The sequence below is a fragment of the Phaethon aethereus genome (genome assembly GCF_964289735.1).
Source record: "Phaethon aethereus genome assembly, chromosome: 2".
Classification (NCBI taxonomy): domain Eukaryota; kingdom Metazoa; phylum Chordata; class Aves; order Phaethontiformes; family Phaethontidae; genus Phaethon; species Phaethon aethereus.
The window spans coordinates 119,602,674-119,624,273 of record NC_138582.1 but is presented as its reverse complement, the minus strand read 5'-3'; the positions used below and the strand labels follow the sequence as shown (position 1 = coordinate 119,624,273).

Sequence of the window (21,600 nt, the reverse complement as noted above, 5' to 3'; positions counted from 1 at the left end):
AGAAGAAAAACACAGGCCCTGTTGTTATTACTCTTGAAGACTCTCAGCAGGTAGATACCAGTGTACCTTCCTTCACCTCAGCAGGGCTGCCTGGACTTACATTACTCTGAAATCCAGACTTTTAATCTCCAAATTTCATTATGCCGCTTCCAGCGCAGCAAGGATTAGTAGGTTACTAAATGGGGAGTTACCAAAGGGAAATCACTGTTGAATCACCGTTTTAAAAGCTGAAATGGAAAAGAGATATCCAAACAGGGCAGCAAAATGTGGGAGGCACCTCAGAGATAACAGTCCAAATTCCTTCTATGTCAAGAGACAGGAGATAACCACACGTGTCCCTCATCCTGATGGGGGCAAAGTATGGAGATGACTGGCTGCTTAGCAACCAGATGACTGAGGTGAAACCCAAAGTACAAAACAAGATGTTGTAAACATGTACCCGTCTTGAAACTGAAAACACAGGGGGATTTTAAAAAAATTGAAGGACTATTCCTAACTATCTCTTGCTTTCTTCGTGAGCTTTCCTGTCCGTTTCAGGAGGAAGGACTGGAGGCAATTCAATTGCCGGACCATGAAAGAGAGTTAGAAGCCACACAGAGGTTTGCAGCTGGTTATTCCACTAGCCACGTTTCATAACATGAATTATAAATAAGATCTCCCACAACTGATGCCACCCATGTTGGAACAGCTGTTTCACAGCAGGGAGAATACAATCCTGGATATAAATCCTGGATTTACAGTCTTTCCCACTGCTCCCGAGAGGAGGAGTTTTTCTTTTGCTAGGTGAGGCAGAAGAGGAGATCAAAGGGACAAAACATTTCCCAACCCCAGTATAAAGCAAGCAACAGGCTTTGGTCATGACTGAAGTGGTGCTTAGTTTGATTTGTAACATGTTTTGATTTATGCACTTGTTCACAAAAGAGGAAGAATTGGCAATCATTGAGCTCAACACAATGAACCCAGCGGATCTTACTTTGGGACTGTTAATCCGATTTTCATGAATCGGATGATAAACTTTGGAAAGCTACAGTAAATCTTCTCTGAAAGATCTTGTGAGTTGTTAGCTTGAAATGCTGCAAATTTGAGAAAGATTCAATATTTTTCTTCTCTGCTAGAAGCTGGCTGAACACAAACCATGGTTCAGTGATACTGCAAGCATTTTCACCAAATTAAACTTGAATCAAACCTGTGGGGAAGTTTGAAGAAATGCTAATAGAGACTAGATCTCTCATGAAGAGAAATGTAATATGTACTCTTTTCTTTCTAGATTACTCTTTCTAATACGGCATGATTAAAAGAAAAGAGGAACACACCAAAATAGGGCTGTTCAAAAACTCAACAGCAAAAATGCTGTCAGATAGAAAATTTGACAGTTTTGCTAAATAAATAGATTTACTAAATGTGTTAGGGGGAATTTTACTTAGTTATTGATAAAAATGCCTTAAAAATTTCTGGATTTGACATGCATACAAATATCATTATATTTATTTTGCATATGTTTTTTCCTTTTTACAAGCTTTTTTGAAGTGTTTGAATGACAGTGAGATTCTTGAAGTTAATATGAAAATATATTTGGCCAGGAAAGTAATATGAGCTCAGTCACAATTGCAGAATACCTAATACAGGGTTTACTCTTTTTATGCCTTAAGACTAAGTAGACAGTTCTGAACATAATGGAGACAAAAAAGGATTTCTCTGAGGTTTGATGGTGATTGTTATAGTTAATAAATTGTGTTTCCTCAAATCTATCACTCCCTGGACTGCATTACTTTGTCCTGTCACATCTTATGCTGAATTTTGAAGATGTATAAGGGAATTTGGTACACAAGGAAGACTTTTTCATATTTTCAGGCCTTAAAACTTTCAGCGCTTTATTTCACGTTTGTCTCGCATATTTGCTAATCCTGGTTCCTTGCAATATTAGAAGATGTACGCAAAACTGTAGGATAATTCCAAACCCAAGTGCAGGAGCAATTGTTGAGAACTAAATTAATTTTTCAGCGTGTTTTAAACCGAAGTAGAGAGTTGTACGGTATGAACAGGTCTGCTAAGCAAACACACTCTTTGGCTACACATGGAGACTGTACCTCTCGATAATTTAGAGGTCTGGCAACTAGAGGTGCAAACACACAGCTGCCAAAGATGTAGTACATCAGGAGAGGGCTGAGAACGTGTGATCTACACTGACATTTGTGGGAGCAGTGATAACTGAGCATCCCTTCAGATTTCGTGCTTTCAAACCCTGAGGCTCTTTCAGGGGTTTTTGCCATTACGCTCTGGCATGCCAATCAGAGCGTTTCATTGTAGTTAGGACACTCATGTGTGAAACAAAATCGCAGGAAGAGCCCTGCCTGTAAAAGGTTTATATCCTAAATAGGTCTGCGGATCAGTGAGTGGTTTCAGAAACATTAAAGGGCAGGGAAGAGAATCTGAGAATGATGATCAGAGCAGCAAGAGCTAACCAGAGTAGTTGAAGGTACTAAATAAATCCCTAACAATGTTATTGTTAGGTACTATGGAAAATGTCTCCCCTTTGACTAGTCCAATACTGTATTCAAGCAGACAGTTTATTTATTTTTACAACAATAACAAACATATTTGTTCTAATGCCAGCTATGCAATCTGTTTGGGAAAATACACAAATATAATACGTAGCAGATTCTGCAATAACGAACACTCCCTCTTTGTCTGTAGTGGATTAAAAGGGTACAGCTCCCAAGAAAGCTGGCTATGGCAGACACAAATACATGATAGGGACAGATTCTCAGACTGTATAAATCAGCCACAATTTAAGTCAGTTTAGCTAATTCGATTTGTACTAGTAGAGTATTTGTACTATTTATTATTTAGAAAGAAGGCGGCAGAAAAGTAATCAGCTTTGCTCACAGGTTTTATCATGGATACTTTGCCAACAAACAATACCAACCCCTTAAGTGTTTGAAATATCCTTGTATCTTGTTAATTCTGTAAGACATGGTACTTCTCTCATCAGCAGGCAAACACACGTATTATTTATGAAATTGCACACTGGCTTTGGGCATGTCGTAATCGTATTTTTGCTCATTAAAATGCCAAGGCAGGGCATTTTCAAGTCAAATCGAGAAAAAAACCCAGCCTTGCCTGTGCTTAAAAATCACTTACTTTTATATCCCTCAATTCTAAGAAGAAAATCATTAGCCTTCCTGCTCACATAAAGTAAGCACTTCTAGTTGAGCTAGTTCCTGTTTGCTCTTAATCAGCATAGCTAGCTGAAGCCCAGCAATGCTGCCAGGTTAGCTTACACCCTGGTAACATCCAGTCCTCCAACAAATCTAGTTAACATCTGAAGTATGTTCTGAGCGCTGCTAGTACAAATTGAATGCTCCTTGACCCAGAAAAAGGACTGTACTCAGTAGAATAGATGCCATTCATCAAGGCTTTTTTCTTTCCCTTATTTGAAAGGCTTTTGGTCTGAGTCCCTTTTGGTAATGTACCATGTACCTGACATGCTCTCTCGTGAATCTACACAACCTCATCTGGGCTCTATGCGTTTAAGTCCTTCTTTTATAAAAATGTGAAAGTCAAAAAACTTGGAAACTTGCTCTAAGAAGCCGAAAGGAAGAAGAAATGGTTCCTTACAGAAAGTGGATGTTCGTCTCACAGCAGAGTGAAATCTGCTGATGGAGCATTTTTAGTCTTTATAGCTAAACAAAATAGCTATATTTTACAAGAATTGCAGGAATCAAACTGGCTTGACAGCTCATTCCAACTGTGTTAATACCCTGTATTACTTGTGATCCATCTAATGATATTGCTAACACTAGTGTAAAGAAAAGGATAGAGAAGAGCAAGCAGTATCTTTTTTTTATTACTAGCACAGTAGCAATACAGCAGACAGCTGATGTCTGAAAATGAGGGCTTGGTTATACGGTCTGTCGGTAAAGTACGGTTGATAAGCCTGGTTCAGTTGTTCATTTCTCCTGGAAGATAGGTAAGGGTGGAAATGTATAAAAATAATCTCCAAGTTGGCCCCACACTGCACAGGAGCCTCTGCTGCTGGCAGGGATGGTTAGCAGTGCCTGAAAAGGGAACAAGACCAAACAGGTTGGGAAATAAGCTGATGTGGGCAGACTCCATGAAGATTGCTCTGAATGCCAAAGCTGATGGCCCAAACAAGCTAATGTAATGTAATATAATAAACAGTTTGTCCTCCTAGTAACCACCGTTCACACTGAGATCACTAAGGAGGGAGCTTCAAGAAGGGGAAGGAAGCACTTGTGTGTGGGATGTGGAGGGAGTGAGGCTTTCCCTGATCTTTGAATGGTGAGTGTGATGAAGAAGTTGTGCTAGAGAAATGGCGATAGCGTAGGGGATGCCTATCTTAGCATTTTAGTTTGCTTTGGGAGTGTGGTTTCAAAGCAAATCTCCCATTTCTTGCTGCTCACCCCACTTTGGTCCTTGTTGTGGTGCACAGAGCACATGCTGCATCGCTTGGGGGTTCGCTTGTGCTCCGGGAGTGCACCTCGTGCACGCCCGGACTAATGGGCTGGTCTGGTTCAGAGTACTCTGTGCCCTGAAACACATGTATGCTGGGTCCTCAGCAGCCTGTGTTTCATTCTCCAGATCTGCTCCTACTGAGCCATGCTGACTGCTGATACAGACAAGCTGGAGAGGCACAAGAAAAAGAGTTTCTGTGTGTCAGTGAGCAGTTAGGAGCCTGAATAAATTACTCTTTGCATGGTGGATGATTATCTTTTGTAATTACAAAGCTAGGGATTATAAAACAGCTCAAATCAGTGATATCTTCCCAAATTCCATGGGAAGTTCTTAAACCAAAATTGTAGACATGAGTTGTGTGCTTCCAATGTTTACATCAAATAAAGTCTTAGTGAGGGCAGGTGCAGTTCCCATACGCATCAAAAGCCGCGGTACCTAGTTAACACTAGGAATTAATTTCAATAGCTGTCCTTTTGCTACCTCCTGTTTTCTGGTTATAACAGCTAAAAAGTTATAGTATAGGGGAATTAGGAACAGAGGAGCTGCTGATAAGCTGTGGTTTGTCAGAGATTCCTCATCCCTTGAAGCCTGAACATTCAGTAACTCAAGAAGATGGAGATTGTGCTGGAAGATACTGGGGAAAAAAAGGTTAATAAGCTCTGAGGCTTAGCTACTGCACTTATCTCTACCTTGCCTCCGGGGTTAGTATGTGCAGTCACTGAGAGTCTGTGTGACTGATAAAATGTTTTTAACTAGAGACAAACTTTTTTCCCCAACTCTAATTTCAAACCACAGGAACATCCTGGATTTGATACCAAGGGTTCATGTTTCTGCAGTGTCAGTGTTGTGAAGTCTCATGATGCTATCAGGAGTCCAGAAAAACTCTTGGGCTTGTGGGCATTTAATTTTCATTTTTATTTAAAAGAAAGCTAATTTGTAGCCTTCCTTGCAGAGGAGAAAATGTGAAAGGCTTAGGAAATTTATCTCAAATATGTTTCTTAAAGCCTTTTTGTGCTTGGTTTAGGGGTTTTTTTCAGTCCCAATACATAATTTTTCACTAAAGTTTTGAAGTAAGTGTTGAGTGCAGAACAACCCCAGTCACAGGTTTTTCCAAAGTTCAGTAGTGTTTCTTCCTAAGATTTAACTTTGGACTCATTAACACTGCAGAAATAAATAATGAATAGTAAAATTTGCATATTTTCCTCTCTATTGATAGAGCTGATTCCTGCCTTAGGTGAATGCTGTAGCAGCTCTATTAGAAGCCAGTGGCATCACAAGTGCATTAAATCAGTTTATGGCAGATCGAAATCAGGCATATATTACATGCCTATATTTAATTACATTTGAAATCTTCCAGTAAAAGAACAGGGGTGGGATATAAAAAACTTCAAAATGAGGAGATGGTGATATTTAAGTAAGGGAAGTGACGCTCACTTTGCTGCGGCACAATAATCCCTTAAGCATTTACGTTTTTACAATTTACACTATTTGTACAACCACCTGCCCTTGCCCTTGTGTGGACCAACTTTTCCTGAGTAAACAATCACATACCAGTAACCCTATTTCAAATTCCCTTGTGGGCCTAGTATGACAAAGGAAAGTTGGATCAAATTTTAAAACCTGATGCCAATCTTCTGTTGCCCTGTATACTCATGCAAGATGGGTGCAAAACATTCTCATTTGAGAGGTAGTTTCTAACTACTGAATAAAGTGTGTAATTAGCTGTGCAATATGCTAAACATTGCCTATGTATGTTCTCCGGTTTTGTATAGTCGCTTCTGTACACATATAACCTATTTGGGATGTAGTAGCTGCAGACTTTCATTGGTGTTTTAGGTATGCAACACAAGCCAAACATGTAGATGTCTTCCAGCCTGAACGCAAGTGAGTATGAAATCTGCATTTGGGTAACAACAAGGATGCCCACCTTGTCTGGAAATTATTTAACCACATCAACACAGGACAAAACTCAGGAAGTCTCTGAGAGGACTATTAACTTGTGCAGACATGCCTACGAAATCTGTGAATGTATCTTGGTCAACTCATTCTTGAATATGTGTTCTGCTCTGAACATTGAGGTTAGAGATGCACGGGGTATGCACAGGTGCATGCTTACCTCAGCGTGTATGCTTTGGACATGCATAGCCTAAATGCTGGACTACCCCTCTTTGGAAAACTGTTGACTTTTCTGCCTGGGGGAGGGAAAGCTGCTGGTACATCCTTTGACTGGCGAATGACTGTGCACAGGAGAATGGGATAAGAATAGTAAATGCAGAGCCCCTTAAAACATACTGCTTGCGTCGTCCGAACTAGCAGGACAGTTGTTTCGTGATAAAACAAATACTGTATTGCTCAGCTTAGTCGTCTTTCTGTGGCAGAAGCAGTGTTTTGAAATTTAATTAACTTCATGTGGCACTGTGGAAAAGGATGGCAAATCAATAATGAATGCCATTTCAGTCACCTTGTGGTGGTGTAATTCTCTGTGTTTTGCTACACTAATTAGGTCTGACTCCAGTGAGAAGCATTTCAGTAGCAAGGGGTTGAATTATTACTGAGTTCCTGGCTGTCACTCAGGAGATGAAGTAATCTCAGTACTGAGTAACCTCAGTGATTTCAGGAGCTGGTGACTTAACATCCAAGCAGAAGAGGGAAGATCTCACGTTTTGTTGGTGCTTGTCATACGGTTTTGGGTCTAGCTAGTCCATGACTTCGGCTTCAGCTGAAAGACCTTCAGAAACCAGAAACTGTTCTTACCTCATAGTTGGCATTTAGTGACTTAACTGTTCTTATTTACACATTCCCCCAGAGACTGACAGTTTCTTGCAAACAGGTGAATATTTCCTTCATTTGGATCCAGGGCTCCTCTCGTGAACCCAGGGAGAGTCATGGGTGGGAGTGGCGCATGTGGGACGGGTCCCTGGCTCTGATCCCTCCCGACTCCCAGAGTCACTGTGGAGAAACGGCTCAGGGAGCAGAATGCAGTGTGCTTCCATGCAGCAAACCCAAACACTGTTAACTGGAGGCAATGGAAGCTCTTTGGTGGTTTATTGAGCTCAGGGAGTTTGTTATGAAATGTGGGGAAGAGAGCTGGAGTGTCTCCCTTCTCTGAAGGTAGAAGAGAGGCTTCCTCCCGGGGCACCTTGAGGCTCCTCTCTGACAGCGTGCTTTCGGCTGCATCATAAAGAAAATGGATGGATCTGGAGTAGAAGCTGGGGACAGCAAGTGCTCTGAGGCCACTAAGTCAGTGTGACAGACCAGTGCCATGCTTTTTTGGGAAAGAATGTGAACTCCTTCCCTTTATATTAGTGTGAATTATGATTCCTGATCATCATTGCTTCTAACATAAACAGTTTCTAATATAAACCATTCCTGCTGGTTACCACAGACAGCCTGAGTGGCATGAAAAATTTCAGTTGTTACGTCACATTCACCCAGAGAATTGCAGCAGTGATTGAAATGATTCTGCAGTGGTTGGAATAATGCTGAGTGGAAGGTGATACATAGGTATTAGCCTTCGGCAACAGCAAACATGAAGCGCACGCAGAGCTGGCTTTCCTTTTACCCGGGCTCTACTTGCAGGCAGGCAGAGTTGACGAACCCACAAGTTTGTGTAGCTGCTATCCTGAGAGCTTCTGTGCCTCGCCTAGTGCCCTTCTCAGCCTTATATAAAATTTGGGGGGGGTAGGATGAGAGGAGGTCTGATAAGGTACAAGGCAGTTCACAGGTAAAGAGTTGGAGTTAACAAATGCAAGTTAATAGTGCCGTATTGTGGTACTTAGTAGCCTGACAATCCATACAATATACAAGAATATATGTGAATGTGTGTTAACTAGTATTAACTAATTATATGTTAACTATCAATTGGCTAGTTAATTATACTGTTACTGCTCCTTAGCCTTCTTTCCTTTAAAAAATAAATGAAAACAAGAATTTCTCAGACAAAATTGCATATAAACTCTTTTTCTGCCAAATTTAAATGTATCAAATGTATTTGCTGAATTCACTCCTCTTGTAATGCCATCTAACAGCTATCCCTGAAATGGCTTTACAGGCTGCTTAAGGACCATGCAAGGATGAATAATACTCTAAGTTCTCCCATGCTTGAATATGAAGGATATATTCTCCAATGTGTACAACTCTCTGCAGTACCTCTTTGCTGTTATACCTGAAAGAAAAGACCAATAAAAGCATTCATTAGAATTACCCAGTTTATTGCCTGTCAGAAAGCATATGCAGAGTAGTTTATTTTCTGATTGGGATCTGTTTGCTTTGCTCTGAAATTGCTGGTTAAATTCTAAAGTCAATTTTATTGTTCAGGTGGTTCAAGGTCTGCCAGTGGCTCCCAGGTTCACTTGTCAACAGCACACCCCAAAACCAGGAGCCTTGCCTTGCTGTTGAAGAGGAAAATGCAGTAATTGTAACTGGCTTATTTGTTGCAGCTGCAGAAACTGAAAAGATCACTCTCCTTCAAGACCAAAAGCTTGCGGAGTAAAAGTGCCGACAATTTCTTCCAGAGGACTAATAGCGATGTGAAACTGCAAGTAGACTTGATGCCTGAGGTGAGCACAAGCACTGGGCAGCTTCCCAGCTCAGAGACCCAGGCGTCCTCCCCCATCAGAGCCCAGCAGCTGCCGGAAAACAACAAGGCTCACATCTTCCAGGAGCACATCTTCAAAAAACCCACCTTCTGCGATGTCTGCAACCATATGATTGTTGGTAAGAAATTATTTTTTTTAATCTGTGTGGGTGTCAGCACTAGAACGTGCAGGATGACCTTCCCATAACTTATGTGAGCCCAGATGCCTACTTGAGAATATTCATGCAAAAAGGATCTGGACTTGTGTTACATCTGCCATAGGCTAATACAAGTTCTGTATTTGTTGACAGATCTCTTGCCTTGTAGACACATACTATTATCACAAATCGCAGGTGAGGGTTTCAGCTAGAGTCAAATTCTCCTCTCGTTCAGGTTATACTGAGCACAAAGCACAAACTCTGTTGCATGTTACACTAGAAAGAGCAGAATTCCGTCTTGCTAATTTGTGTCTGCTATCCTTACTCTTTTCTACAGCAGTAATTCTTACTCTCTTGCTCCTTGCGTCTGCCCCCACACCCTGCCGTGCCCCCCGTTCCCACTCACTGTGGCAACCATGCCTACCTCCTCCAGCTGCCTCACACCTCTCCTAAGTGACAGTTGGGCAAGAGGTAGCCTCTGCTGGCTGGTAAGCTCCAAGCTGCTTGTGTGTGCAGGTTGGCTGTCTAGGACACATGTTTTGGGAGACCATGTCAACAGAACAAGTAACAACTGAATGCACACTGCAGGCTGTCTTGGGATTCTTCTACCTGATCCCTGCTACTCACAAAACTTCACTCAAACTTTATGCCTTTGAAAGATGACCCCGTCTTCTCTCTGAAACTGTCCATGGGTATGTAAGTTAATGCCAGGGACTGACTGACTGACAGACATAGAGGACAGAGCTAATCATTTATTATTCTCTTCACTGTGTAGAGAACAACTCCATACTGAGCCCTGCTTGTAACGTAATACTCAGTGCAGTGTGGAAGGCCTAAACAGCCAGCCTTTATGCTGCGGATTATCCGTGGGGCTGTGCAAGGAGAGGTCGGGAAAGAAGTGGTGGTAGGTGGCTGGAGGTGTAGAACATGCACGATCACCACTGTGGGAAGCTGCAGGAATTGCTGTTCAGAAGTCTGGTCCTAGAAATTCACGTCGCTGTGGCTAGCTTGTTATGCACATGGTTTGGTCATCTTGCTACTTATCATCTAGTTGTCCCACCACAGTAGATTAGGAATAAATTCAGTGGCAGTGTAGCAGTGAGGAAGTGAGTGACACAATTTCCAGGTTTTTAGGCACAACAAGGATTGAAACACTGGTTTAGCTTCATGTAGAAGTAGTGCAGGTCTTTGAGTACAAACTACTATCTGTGATTTTTCTAGCTTACTGTAAGAAAATCATGTTCCTTGGCATGATTCCCTGCCTTTCAGATAACAGTATGGTAAGTTCTTGAAAGATGCTGATAGGATTGCTCAACATTTTTCAGAGAAAGGTACCTCCTTTTCCACATGGGGGTGCTCAGTGTCCCCCACTTGTGTGGGGAACTTGTGTTCTTTGGAAAAGGCAGCTGCCTGCAGGACTTTAAATCTGATGCAAGACAATCCTGCTTCCATAAATTAAAGAATTAAAGCACATGAGGCCTGATTTCATCCACTCTGCACCACAGCTCTACTGAACCCAGGGAGACAGAGGAGTTTTGATCCCAGAGTTTCGGTTTTATTTTCCAGTCCTTTAAGGTTTTCTGTACTGTCAAAGCTTAGTTTCACAAATACCTACTGCGAATATAAGTCCTTCGCATTTCTGGCAGCCTCTCATGAAGTTGTATGGAGATTAGTATCATCACAAATCTGCACGACTCAGCAATACTGTTTCAAAACACTGCTGCTCAAGAGTGTTATTACTGGCAGCAGACTTTGCAGGGAGTAACTCCAGTTCATAAACACTCATGCCCTTCTCCTTTGCTGGGCAATCCATGTCCCGCCTGGGATAGGAAAGTCCTGAAGCGTAGCTATAAGCTTCAAAACATCAGCTTTAACCCCACCTGCCTTCTGAGCTTCTGTTCTTTTCTGTCCTCTGGGGGCTTCCTTTTTCTGTGCTGTATCTTAGCCACTTCATTAGAGAAAGAAACCTTTCATAATTGCTGAAGAAGCTAACATGACCTATTTTGTCTAGCAGCAGGCTGAATCAGGTGAATTGCTCTGACCTCCTCCAACACGTTTTCGCTTGGAGGTATGGCAGAAAAGATGTTACAAGTTTTACCTTATAATGCCTTAGAGTCTAGATGCCCTGGTTCTTATAGACAGACTTCTACTCTATTCCTGTAATCCTCTTTTTTATCCTTACTGCAGTCATGCCTGGTTTCACTGTGTTGTGTTTTAAGCAGCATGGGAGATCTGGACGTTACTGTTTGCAGCTCAATTAATCCATATAAGTAAGTTGTGCAAATGTTGGGACAGTAAAGCAAAACAGACAGCTTTTCAGGAAATCGTGTCAAGCCTGCTCCCAAAGGCAGACTGAAAAAAATTCACTTCTGTGCAGGGACTCTGAATTTACACTTGCAACATGGAGTCTATTTATTCTCTCTATTTGCATTTTTCACGGGTAGTGACATTTGAGAGTAATGAGTCTATGGCTTTAAATTCCTTATTGATGAGAAAGGGCAAAGACAGATACATGTTTTGAAGACTAGGGGAAAGAGTCCAGGAAAATCACGGCTTGACTTTAGATGGTTTCAATTTTGCCACCAAGAATGATTCCAGGTTCACCTTAAATGGCTCTCTGATCTATGAACTGAGCAGCTCTGTTTGGTACAGGGCAGCATGATGGACTGTGCATGGCATGTGCGTGCAGCACGCACTTCAGTCTCACTAGCGGAGAATCTGTCTGTAGCTTCAGAGCGAACAGGACACTCGAGGCAGGGGCAGCAGGCTCCCTGTGCTGCTCTTTTCACAGCAAAATTAAAGCAAAGGAATGCGAAACATTATCTTCCTACAAAAAATATGTGCTTCATCTCTCCTTGATTGTTAGGCACTATGAGCCAAATGTTGCCGTTGGAATGCAGCACGTATGCCTGTTTGTTCATTTGACAGAAGTACAGTCATAAGATAAAGGCCAAATACATGTAATTGGTTTCAGCATTCAAAGGAAGATGTTTACTAGAGTCAGTATAATGCAAACTTACTCATTCAAGTGATTTTATTGCATCCCAGAGTGCAATGCAACATATTAAAAAGAAATTCTGTTTATTAGTTCAATTTCAAAAAAGAAAAAACAGTATTAGCGTGCTTCATACCTCACATTAAAGATAGGAGTCAAAGTGTTCTTACTAACTGTACTAGACTGGGGTTAAAGTTCCACCTCAGTAAACAAAAGGAAAATTTTATATAAAAGCAGTAGTTTTCTGACAAATGAAATAAGAGAGAGAATTTCAGATTCAAGGGAGCTCTGAGGAGTGCATGGAGGATCCATTTTACATTAATGGGGTCTTTTTGCAACATCAAATACTCCAATACAATTGTCAGTTCTAATACTGAAGTCAATGGTAATAATTCATGTAATTTCAGTGAAGATCAATAGTATGTTGGAACAGACTCTGTACTCCTTTCCACCGCTTACTGCCACTATGAGCTCCAAGCGTTGGTTAGTTTAGGACTGAGGATTCAGCTCCATGGTGGGTTACGTATTTTCCTAAATATGTCCACCTGTGAACATCCTCTCACAGTATGACTCTTAGAAACCCGCTCATTTGCTGTTCTTACTAGTAGTATTTATTACTGTTTTAATATCTAACCCCGGCAAGGGAAAATTTTGAAAATCAAAGTATCTTGTGGAATGTATCACTAGATCATTACTTAGAAGACACTGGGGTTTTTTTAATTTTACATCACTGTGAAAAGAAAATCGAGTCAGAACACCTCTGAGTTTGCTTCATGTTATCTGCCATTTTCTGTGTTTAGGAAGAATGTGGTAAGCTTTGGCAATGTCCAATAAGGGGAGAAAAAACTGCCTGGCACCAGCAAAGATAGAAACTATTAAATTAATGTTGCATCAGATTAGAGTCTTAAACTATGCTGATCAGAAGCAAGTTCTCGCTCTTCTTTAGTCTCTGGTGTGTCATCAGTCATCTCTGTGATACTTTACTCTTGAAGGAAACATGATGTCAGTACTCTACTCTTGAAAAACATTGTGTATTTAAAAAAAACTCCATCTGTAGACTTCTCAACATTTTACTCATTTGCAGTTCATTTCCTGTGCTGACTCACATGGAAAAAACGTTATTTTCCACACATTCCAAGCATATTACATGCAATTAATATATTCCCATCTAGGTCAAATATAAGTAGTGTAGCAAAAAAAGTAAGCCACTTTGCTTTTAAAAATAGCTGACTTTCAAAGTTGACTTTAAGTCAATGCTTTAAAGCTGTGTTTTAAAGAAATAGCTGCTCATTTAGGACAACATAGTTGTATGTTTTTTTGTGTTTCAAAGGTGTACTTAGCAGTTTCGTTCCGTGCTTAACCTTCATAGACTTTTGACTAACCACCTGTTTTATTGACATAAATGTTGGGGTATCTTTGCCTGGAAAGACATGCTAGAGGACCACAAAACTTTCAGAAAGACCAAACAAAATTGGGGTCCGCAATGTCCAATAATAGTCAAAAACAGGTCCTTCTGGACCATGGCATCACTGGTTTAGGTACCTGAGATAGATGCATTTATAGTCGGTCTCAGGGCAATCAAGTTTCTGGTTTGGATGCAGATTCTCCAGACCTTGGCAGCTCTGGAGGTAAATAACTCAGTACCTGCCTTTGCAGGGAACTAACTAGGTTCCAGTCAGAGAAACCTGTAGAAAACAAGCAAGCAAAATGATAAAACCAATAATAAACCCCTAGCACAGTTTACTTCCACTCTACTAATCAATAGTGCCTAAGCAGTGAAATTGTGCTATCTCTTCAGTATTGACTCACTCCTACCGCCGTCTGTTCTGGTTTAGCCAGTCATTCTGGAGTTTCAAACAACCAACAAAGTGCCATGAATAATTCTTTCTGGCTACATCTTTTAAAAGCAGACTGTATTTCTTTATTTCACTGTGCTGCTGTGGCTACTAGAACTTCCAACCACTTATCCCAAAGCTGTAATGCAGCATCCTCCATAAAGCTAGACTCAAAGTTGATAAATTGGCCCAGCTTTTCAAATGCAGAAATGAAGGAAAGAAAGAGATCTGGATTAAAGCTATGGTCCCCCATCTTTTTTAGTTCCTACATCTGAACCTCTTCTTTTAGACTATCAGTAACTGTGACTAGTAAGTAATGGAAAAATTCCATAGTTTGAGGATATGTTTGTATAAACATAATTTATGTGGATGTTTATTAAATATAGCAAAATTTCACAGGAACTATGACACAGTGCTTTCTGCCTCCAGTCTAATCAGCTCCCGCGTAAAGAATATTCTTGACTTTTTTTAAGCTTGCTGCCTCATTCCATTAAGTAGGCATTCTGGTTTGATCCAAGCCTGCCTTTATTCAGCATTATCCAGGCAGACAACGATGCAATGAATAGTCACAGGTTGATCACGACTGCTTGGCAGTTAGTCAAAGTAGAAGCACTCCTGGGAAGCATGACTGTAATTGAAGCTGTGTTTCCAAGGCTATGGTAGTTTGGAGAACTCTTCCAGAGCTCTTAAAAATAAAATAAAAAAATAAAAATAAAAAAAAGCACCTTTTCTATTTACTGAGGCTTTTCTTGCAGGATAAATGAAAAAATAATGTTATTCATTCAGTGTTCATCCTGCCCTCCACTCTTCCCAGTCTGACTAGCATCTCCCAGTTCAGATGACTTTGGGGGAAGAGATTTGTGTTGCCACTGCATCAGCATGGGAATTGTCCCCTGTAGAGACAGTAAAATGCTACCAGTGAGAAGGAGATGCCCCTGGAGCAGCTTGTGGAGACGGCTTCATGTTCACCTCTCCAGTGGGCTTGTGCAGTCACAGCTGAGCCTTCCCACATCCATTTTCCAGATGATAGACTATTACAGTACAAAATAGTGTGTGTGCGTGTATGTGAATGTCTTTTATTATTAATGCAAGAGGGCAAAACTTTCCCTGTGGAAAGAGGTTTTCAGAAGCAGCTGAATACAGCCGCTTTTGGTTTTAATTGTGAGGAAACGGGGCAGTTGTGTAACCTTGTCAGTGACTGGTACCAGGTGCCATCCCATATGTTACTAAATGGCCTGAAGTCCCTGTCTCTCCCTCCTCCTTCCATCCAATAAATCCACTCCTGGATTTAGGAGACTTAAGTTCTCACTCCAATTACAGAATCACAGAATCATTAAGGTTGGAAAAGACCCTTAAGCTGATCAAGTCCAACCATCAACCCAACACCACCATGCCCCCTAAACCATGTCCCAAAGTGCCACGTCCACACGTTTTTTGAACACTTCCAGTGATGGTGACTCCACCACCGCCCTGGGCAGCCTGTTCCAATGCCTGACCACCCTCTCCGTAAAGAAATTTCTCCTAATATCTAACCTAAACCTCCTCTGGTGCAACTTGAGGCCATTTCCTCTCGTCCTATCACTAGTTACTTGGGAGAAGGGACTAACACCCTCGTCACCACAACCCCCTTTCAGGTAGTTGTAGAGAGCGATGAGGTCTCCCCTCAGCCTCCTCTTCTCCAGACTAAACAACCCCAGTTCCCTCAGCCACTCCTCATAAGACTTGTGCTCCAGCCCCCTCACCAGCTTCGTTGCCCTTCTTTGGACACACTCAAGCACCTCAACGTCCTTCTTGAAGTGAGGGGCCCAAAACTGAACACAGGATTCAAGGTGCGGCCTCACCAGTGCCAAGTACAGGGGCACAATCACTTCCCTACTCCTGCTGGTCACGCTATTTCTGATACAGGCCAGGATAATTGATGCTGAATGGCTCTGGGCACCTAAAGCTTCTCACACTTTTGAGAATCGGTGTGAGTGAAAATTACTTCGGTCCTCTCTGACCTGCTGTGGTAGGTTTTAGGAAAACAAAAATACTGTATTTTTTAACACACATCTGCAAACAATTGATGCAAAATAATAATTTTAATGTATCTTTTAGCTTGAAATTGAACATGTCCTCTCCTATGATTTCTTTCTTGATTTAATAACTCTCTATAAGTGTAGACCTTCCCAATTCTGAGAGGAGCCCTGTAAGAAGAGCTAAACAAAAGCCTTCTGGAAATATGAAGTACTACATTAATCAAACTGTACAGGATGCAGTTAACTGTTAGTTGTAGACTAGTCAGGTGTAGATAATGTCATCTAGTCTCTGCAAAATTTCCAGCAAGTGGATTGTTTGTCTATTAAAATACATAAAGTCGGGATGAACAGATGGAAAGAGGTAGAAACACATATGATATACATAGTATAGGTGTGTTCCATCAGTACGTCTCCTATTATTAATAAGCATGACAAAAAGTATCCGATTCATACAGCCCTACATTTGTGAAGTAGCTACAGAGGGCCACATATTATCCCCACATTAAATTAATATTTTTCTTCAGTAATAAAGAGTTAAACATACTTTAAAGCAAATATTGAAAAGCAAATCTTTAGTCTGTTGATTCTCTGAGAGGGCTTCCTCCTCTGAGATGAGGCAAGAATGTTATCAGTAAATTGGATAATGAGGAACTGCTTAGCTGAGAAAAGAGGGTGGAAATATATTTTAAATTCTAATTTGTCCTTGAACAGCATCAAACATGTTTCACATTGTTTACTAGATAATTTTCAAGCTTACTGTAATTTTGGGGAAATTGCTATTAATATGAAACTGCAGTTAATCCTCAGACTTTAAAGATGTTGACCAACATTTTCTGCCTAAGTAGGTGGAAAACAATAAAAATTTCCAGTACATCTACAATCAGTATTTTAACATGATGTTAGGTAAGATGATTTTTGACCAAAAACTATATTGAAAAACACCAAACACCCTACTCGGCAGTGGCAATTGCTTCTGAGATCAGCCCTAGTGAAGAACATAATAGTAAGCTTAAGGTTTCTTAAAGACCTATGAACAAAGCAGAACACAAGATTTCTTTTTTTATGTCCTGCTATGCACTTTTCCTGAGCTCATACGGGACATCAGGTGTTTTCAGATAAGCAAATTAAATGCATCTTCTTTGAAGCTGATCTTCTAGTAAAAACATTATTTTTCTACTCAGAGTCTTTGTCTATCACTGTTATGTAGAAAATTACATTGCCACATAGCTGACAAAAGCATCATCTAGAAGGGAAATTATTAGAAGCTTCACCTTCCTATGAGTTGCAGAAGCCATAAAATGAGGCAATTAGCAGAAATGCTTTTGCAAGACATAAAGCATTGCCATCATGTAGAGTAAAATGCCTGCCCACGGTTGCTTGTTGCTGTCCTTCATATAGAAGGATGTCTCAGAGAGAAATGATTCTTGTGGCTCACATGGAGCATTGCATGCTCTTTATGCTTTGGTAATATGAATGCAGGTAAATGCATTATCAGCAATTATCTTCTCTAAACTGCCTGAATCTTAGTTTTTCAGGTATACACAATCTATAGCTTTTTTCCTCTTTGACCTAAGTTTATCTTACATGTTGAAAGATGCTGCACACACATGGATTCCCTCCCTGACTTCTAATTCTGAAGATACGCTCTGCAGTTGAAAATTGTGATTACATTGTAGTTTCCTTTATTACATGCAGGCAGTGATCTTGAAAATCTTGAAATGTTTTGCTTTGACCACTAGATTATTTCCTGCTTAATTAGAAGGGTTGGAAGCAAGAAAGGAAGAAAGGTGGCTATGTTTTCCCCCCACTCCCCACAACAATTCCACTTTCCCATCCAAGAGAGGAAATGGCATATGACTGGTATAATCCCCGAGCCAGTGTGAACTTCAATGTCACAGTCAGTATGTCCCTGATTGGCTTCCTCAGCAATCACAAAAGAAAGGCTAGAGATTTAATGCAGAGGAAGATCCCTCCAAATGAGGATTGGGTGTATTGATGAGGGAACTTGTATTTGCAGTGCTAATATTGCCTGGGTTTCTAGCTGCACCTCTCAGAAGTGTAGCGATCTTTCATATTCCAAGATCTGTGGCACATGAAACTCTTCAGACAGACTTTGTGCTGCCCAAGGTCTTTCTTTCTGAAGCATGGGGATGAATTTTTAACATTTGCCTACAGAGCTCCATCATCAATGGGCTTGAAATGAGAGGCCGCTGTGTGCAGCCTCATTTTGTCCCACCACTTTACCTTCCTCTGTAAGCGCAGGCACAGCATATTGGCATCATCGGGGTTGATCTGCACATCTGTTTAGAGCTGCAAGGTGAGATGTTGTCTGTCTTGCAGTGTTTGTTACAGCTAGCAAATATGGAGAGGTTACCCTGCGAGGTGCTTGCTCTGTTTTACTAGATCTAGTCCCTCAACACAGCTGAGCGTGGAAGTCCATGTTCCATTAATAACCTCTGGATGGGTGTCATGATTTAACCCCAGCCAGCAACTAAGCACCACACAGCCGCTTGCTCACTCTCCCATCAGCGGGATGGGGGAGAGAATCAGAAGGGTAAAAGTGAGAAAACCTGTGGGTTGAGATAAAAACAGCTTAGTAATTGAAATAAAATAAAATAATAATAGTAATAATAAATTGTAATGAAAAGGAAAACAACAGAGAGAGAAATAAACCCCATGGAAGACAGGTGATGCAAATGAAAACAGCTGCTCACCACCAACTGACCAATGCCCAGCCAGTTCCTGAGCAGCGTGTGTGTCCCCTCTCCCCACCCCTGCCAACTTTCCCCCTAATTTTATTGCTGATATGAGCATGATGTCATATGGTATGGAATGTCCCATTGGTCAGTTGGGGTCAGCTGTCCCAGCTGTTGTCCCCTCCAAGCTGCTTGTGCACGCACAGCCTACCCTCTGGCAGAGTGGTGTGAGGAGTGGAAAAGGCCTTGACTCTGTGTAGGCACTGCTCAGCAATCACTAAAAAATCCCTGAATTATCAACACTGTTTCCAGCACAAATCCAAAACACAGCCCCTTACCAGCTACTGTGAAGAGAGTTAACTCTATCCCAGCCAAAACCAGCACAATAGGATAAACAGTCACTAGTATGATGGGTCTCAAATGTCACCAGAAGGGTGGTCACAAGATGGTTTCTCTTGGAGAGCAGCAGATGAGCAATAGCCTCTGATGAGCAGTTGTTTTCTGTAACAAGCTGATGACATGTTCTGGCAGACTGAACTGCTCAGTGGTGCTCTCCAAGGGCAACAAACTCTTTGTTAGCTGAAACAGATTTTTCTGAAGAATAACAGAAAATTCAACACTTTTGATGTTGATGGGGCTTGGGTGTCTCACAGATGCTCTTTCAAAATGCCCCATCTGGAAATTTAGGCTGTTTCTTAACCAAAGAATCAAAAATGATGCCGAGCTCTCGTCAAGGGTGAGACAGCATAAATGCCAGGGCGGAGAGGATCTGCATACCAGGTGTTACTGAAGAATCGGTGATATTACAACTTTTACCCTACTTATTCTTTCTCTCACTCACTCCCTCCCCATCAGCATTTCATTCCCTAGGTCTCCCCTTCCCTGCAGAGAGGTCACTGCTGGCCTGGGAAGGTTGGGCAGAAAGTTGTGTTGGTTCCTGCTGTGATGCTGCTTTTGCAGCTCCTGTCTCAGGCGCCTCTGGCTAAGGTCACTGGGCATCCCCTGGCATTGATGTCCATGGCTTCCTCATCTCCAGGATCTTCCCCCATTTCCCAGATCTCTCCCCAGGCCAGAATCTTCACCACCTTCTTTTTGGGCCGCCTTCTTTCTGAGACCACTTCTTCCCTTCAGGAACCCATCACTTGGCACCAGATCTTCTTTCTGGAAACCAAGCTCCCAGTTCCTCCAGTCTAAATAGTATATGTGCATAAGAACAGCACCTGGTCAGTCTCTTAACTAGTAGGTCGGTCTCCTGTCTCTATTAATTGGAGGATTTGGGATGCATCGCTTTTGTTTAGTCAAAGTGTTATTAAAATTTCCAAGCAGCCCATACTGGTTGCAAGTAGCAGGCTCCTGTCTGAGAGTTCAGGAGTTCAATTTCAGACATTCACCCATGCGAATACACACAGTTATCTGCTGCCTGTTCATGTTCACAATTTCAGCTTTTTTTTTATTTGCCTGTGACAGCTCCTAAATGTGAATACGTGTATTCACCCAGCTGTCTGTTAGTGAGATCCAGTTACGTGCCAGTGCCTTCTGACACACTGATCTGTGGGGTTTTTTCCTCCCCTCCAAATCACGCCTTCAGTGAATTCCCATCAACGGTTCCTGTTACACTGGAAATCATTCTACCAAAAGCAAGGTGGATGGATTTTGCTAGACTTTTGTTATAGGTTATATCATTATACAGGCCAGACAGTTGTAGCTATCAAGCCTACTGCCACCCTTATGGGTTTCCTTATCTCTAATAGCAGTAGCACAGTTATGGTCAATGTTAATTAAGGTTTTTGGGGAAAAAAACATGTAGTCGTGCTGGTCCAAACATAGATGAGAAAAGCTATGGCTTGAGTTGACTTGGCTCGTTCCTGCTTGAATACAGGGTGTATTCAGATAATGCAAATACTTTCTAACCATGAAGACTTTATGAGTGATGCTTTGAATTATCCCCTTTATAGACAAAATCTTAGAAACCAGATTTTTTATATTTTTTGTTTAATGCTTTAAATATTTAGAAATAAAGTAAAATTTCAGCTTAATGTCCGTATTTTTTTGCTCCCTGACCTCCAGGCAGGTAATATTCTTTTTGCATTGCTGAGACTGCAGCTGAAAAAACTTCTGTCAGTCATTTGATGGAAGTTTTTCTTATTCATATAAACAATAATTGATGCCATGTGGAAGTGTACTTGTAGGTGTGCTTTAGGCCAGCACTGCTGTATGTCAAGTACTAAATTCCCTCAGGTTGTAACAGTGAAGGCTGAGATTGGCTCTTTGAGCAGATGACAGGAGTAAGCCAAAGTGTTTTTCTGCCCAATTTGTGTGATTTCACTGAAATCATTAACTATTTCTGGAAAAAAAAAAAAAAATTAAAAAAACTTGCACTTGAGTTGAAGTGTTTAATTTGAATGTTTTTCTGTATTTACCATTTCCTTTCTTGTTTTCAAAACTGCTGTGGAAAAGAAACTGAAACACTTTGTTATAAAATGTGATTGTAAAATTCTGTAAAGAAGCAACACATTGTGACTAACTGTAAAAATAACTTCCCTGAAAACTGATCCCACCAAACTGCCCAGTTATTTACAGTGGTGCCCTGAAGCATCTCTAGTCTGAGCAAATCATGGTGTCACTTACACCTGGAGCTTCTGATGAAGCCCCCCTCAGCTACTGTGATCCAAGTGAGGAAACGGCTTTGGAGCAGAAGCCTGTGTGTGGCCAGACCCTGACCATGCCCTAGATTTTAGGTGAAGACACGTGTAGTTATCTTCTGTTGCTCCGCTTTCCAGCTCCGTCGCTAGCTGCTGTGAAACGGGCAAAAAAGGGAGGGGAGGAATCGTGGCCACGTTAAGTCA

The 21,600-nt window shown here is 41.3% G+C and overlaps 1 protein-coding gene across 2 annotated transcripts in view; it reads left to right on the top strand.

Moving 5' to 3' along the window:
- STAC (SH3 and cysteine rich domain) overlaps positions 1–21,600 on the top strand; it is a gene marked incomplete at its 3' end in the record, with an annotated part of 73,905 nt that overhangs the window by 15,940 nt on the left and 36,365 nt on the right. For both annotated transcript variants that reach the window (XM_082015131.1, XM_082015130.1), the window contains exon 2: positions 8,916–9,192. In XM_082015131.1, the coding sequence (XP_081871257.1) occupies positions 8,916–9,192 (277 nt within the window). The remainder of the gene's footprint in view (positions 1–8,915; positions 9,193–21,600) is intronic.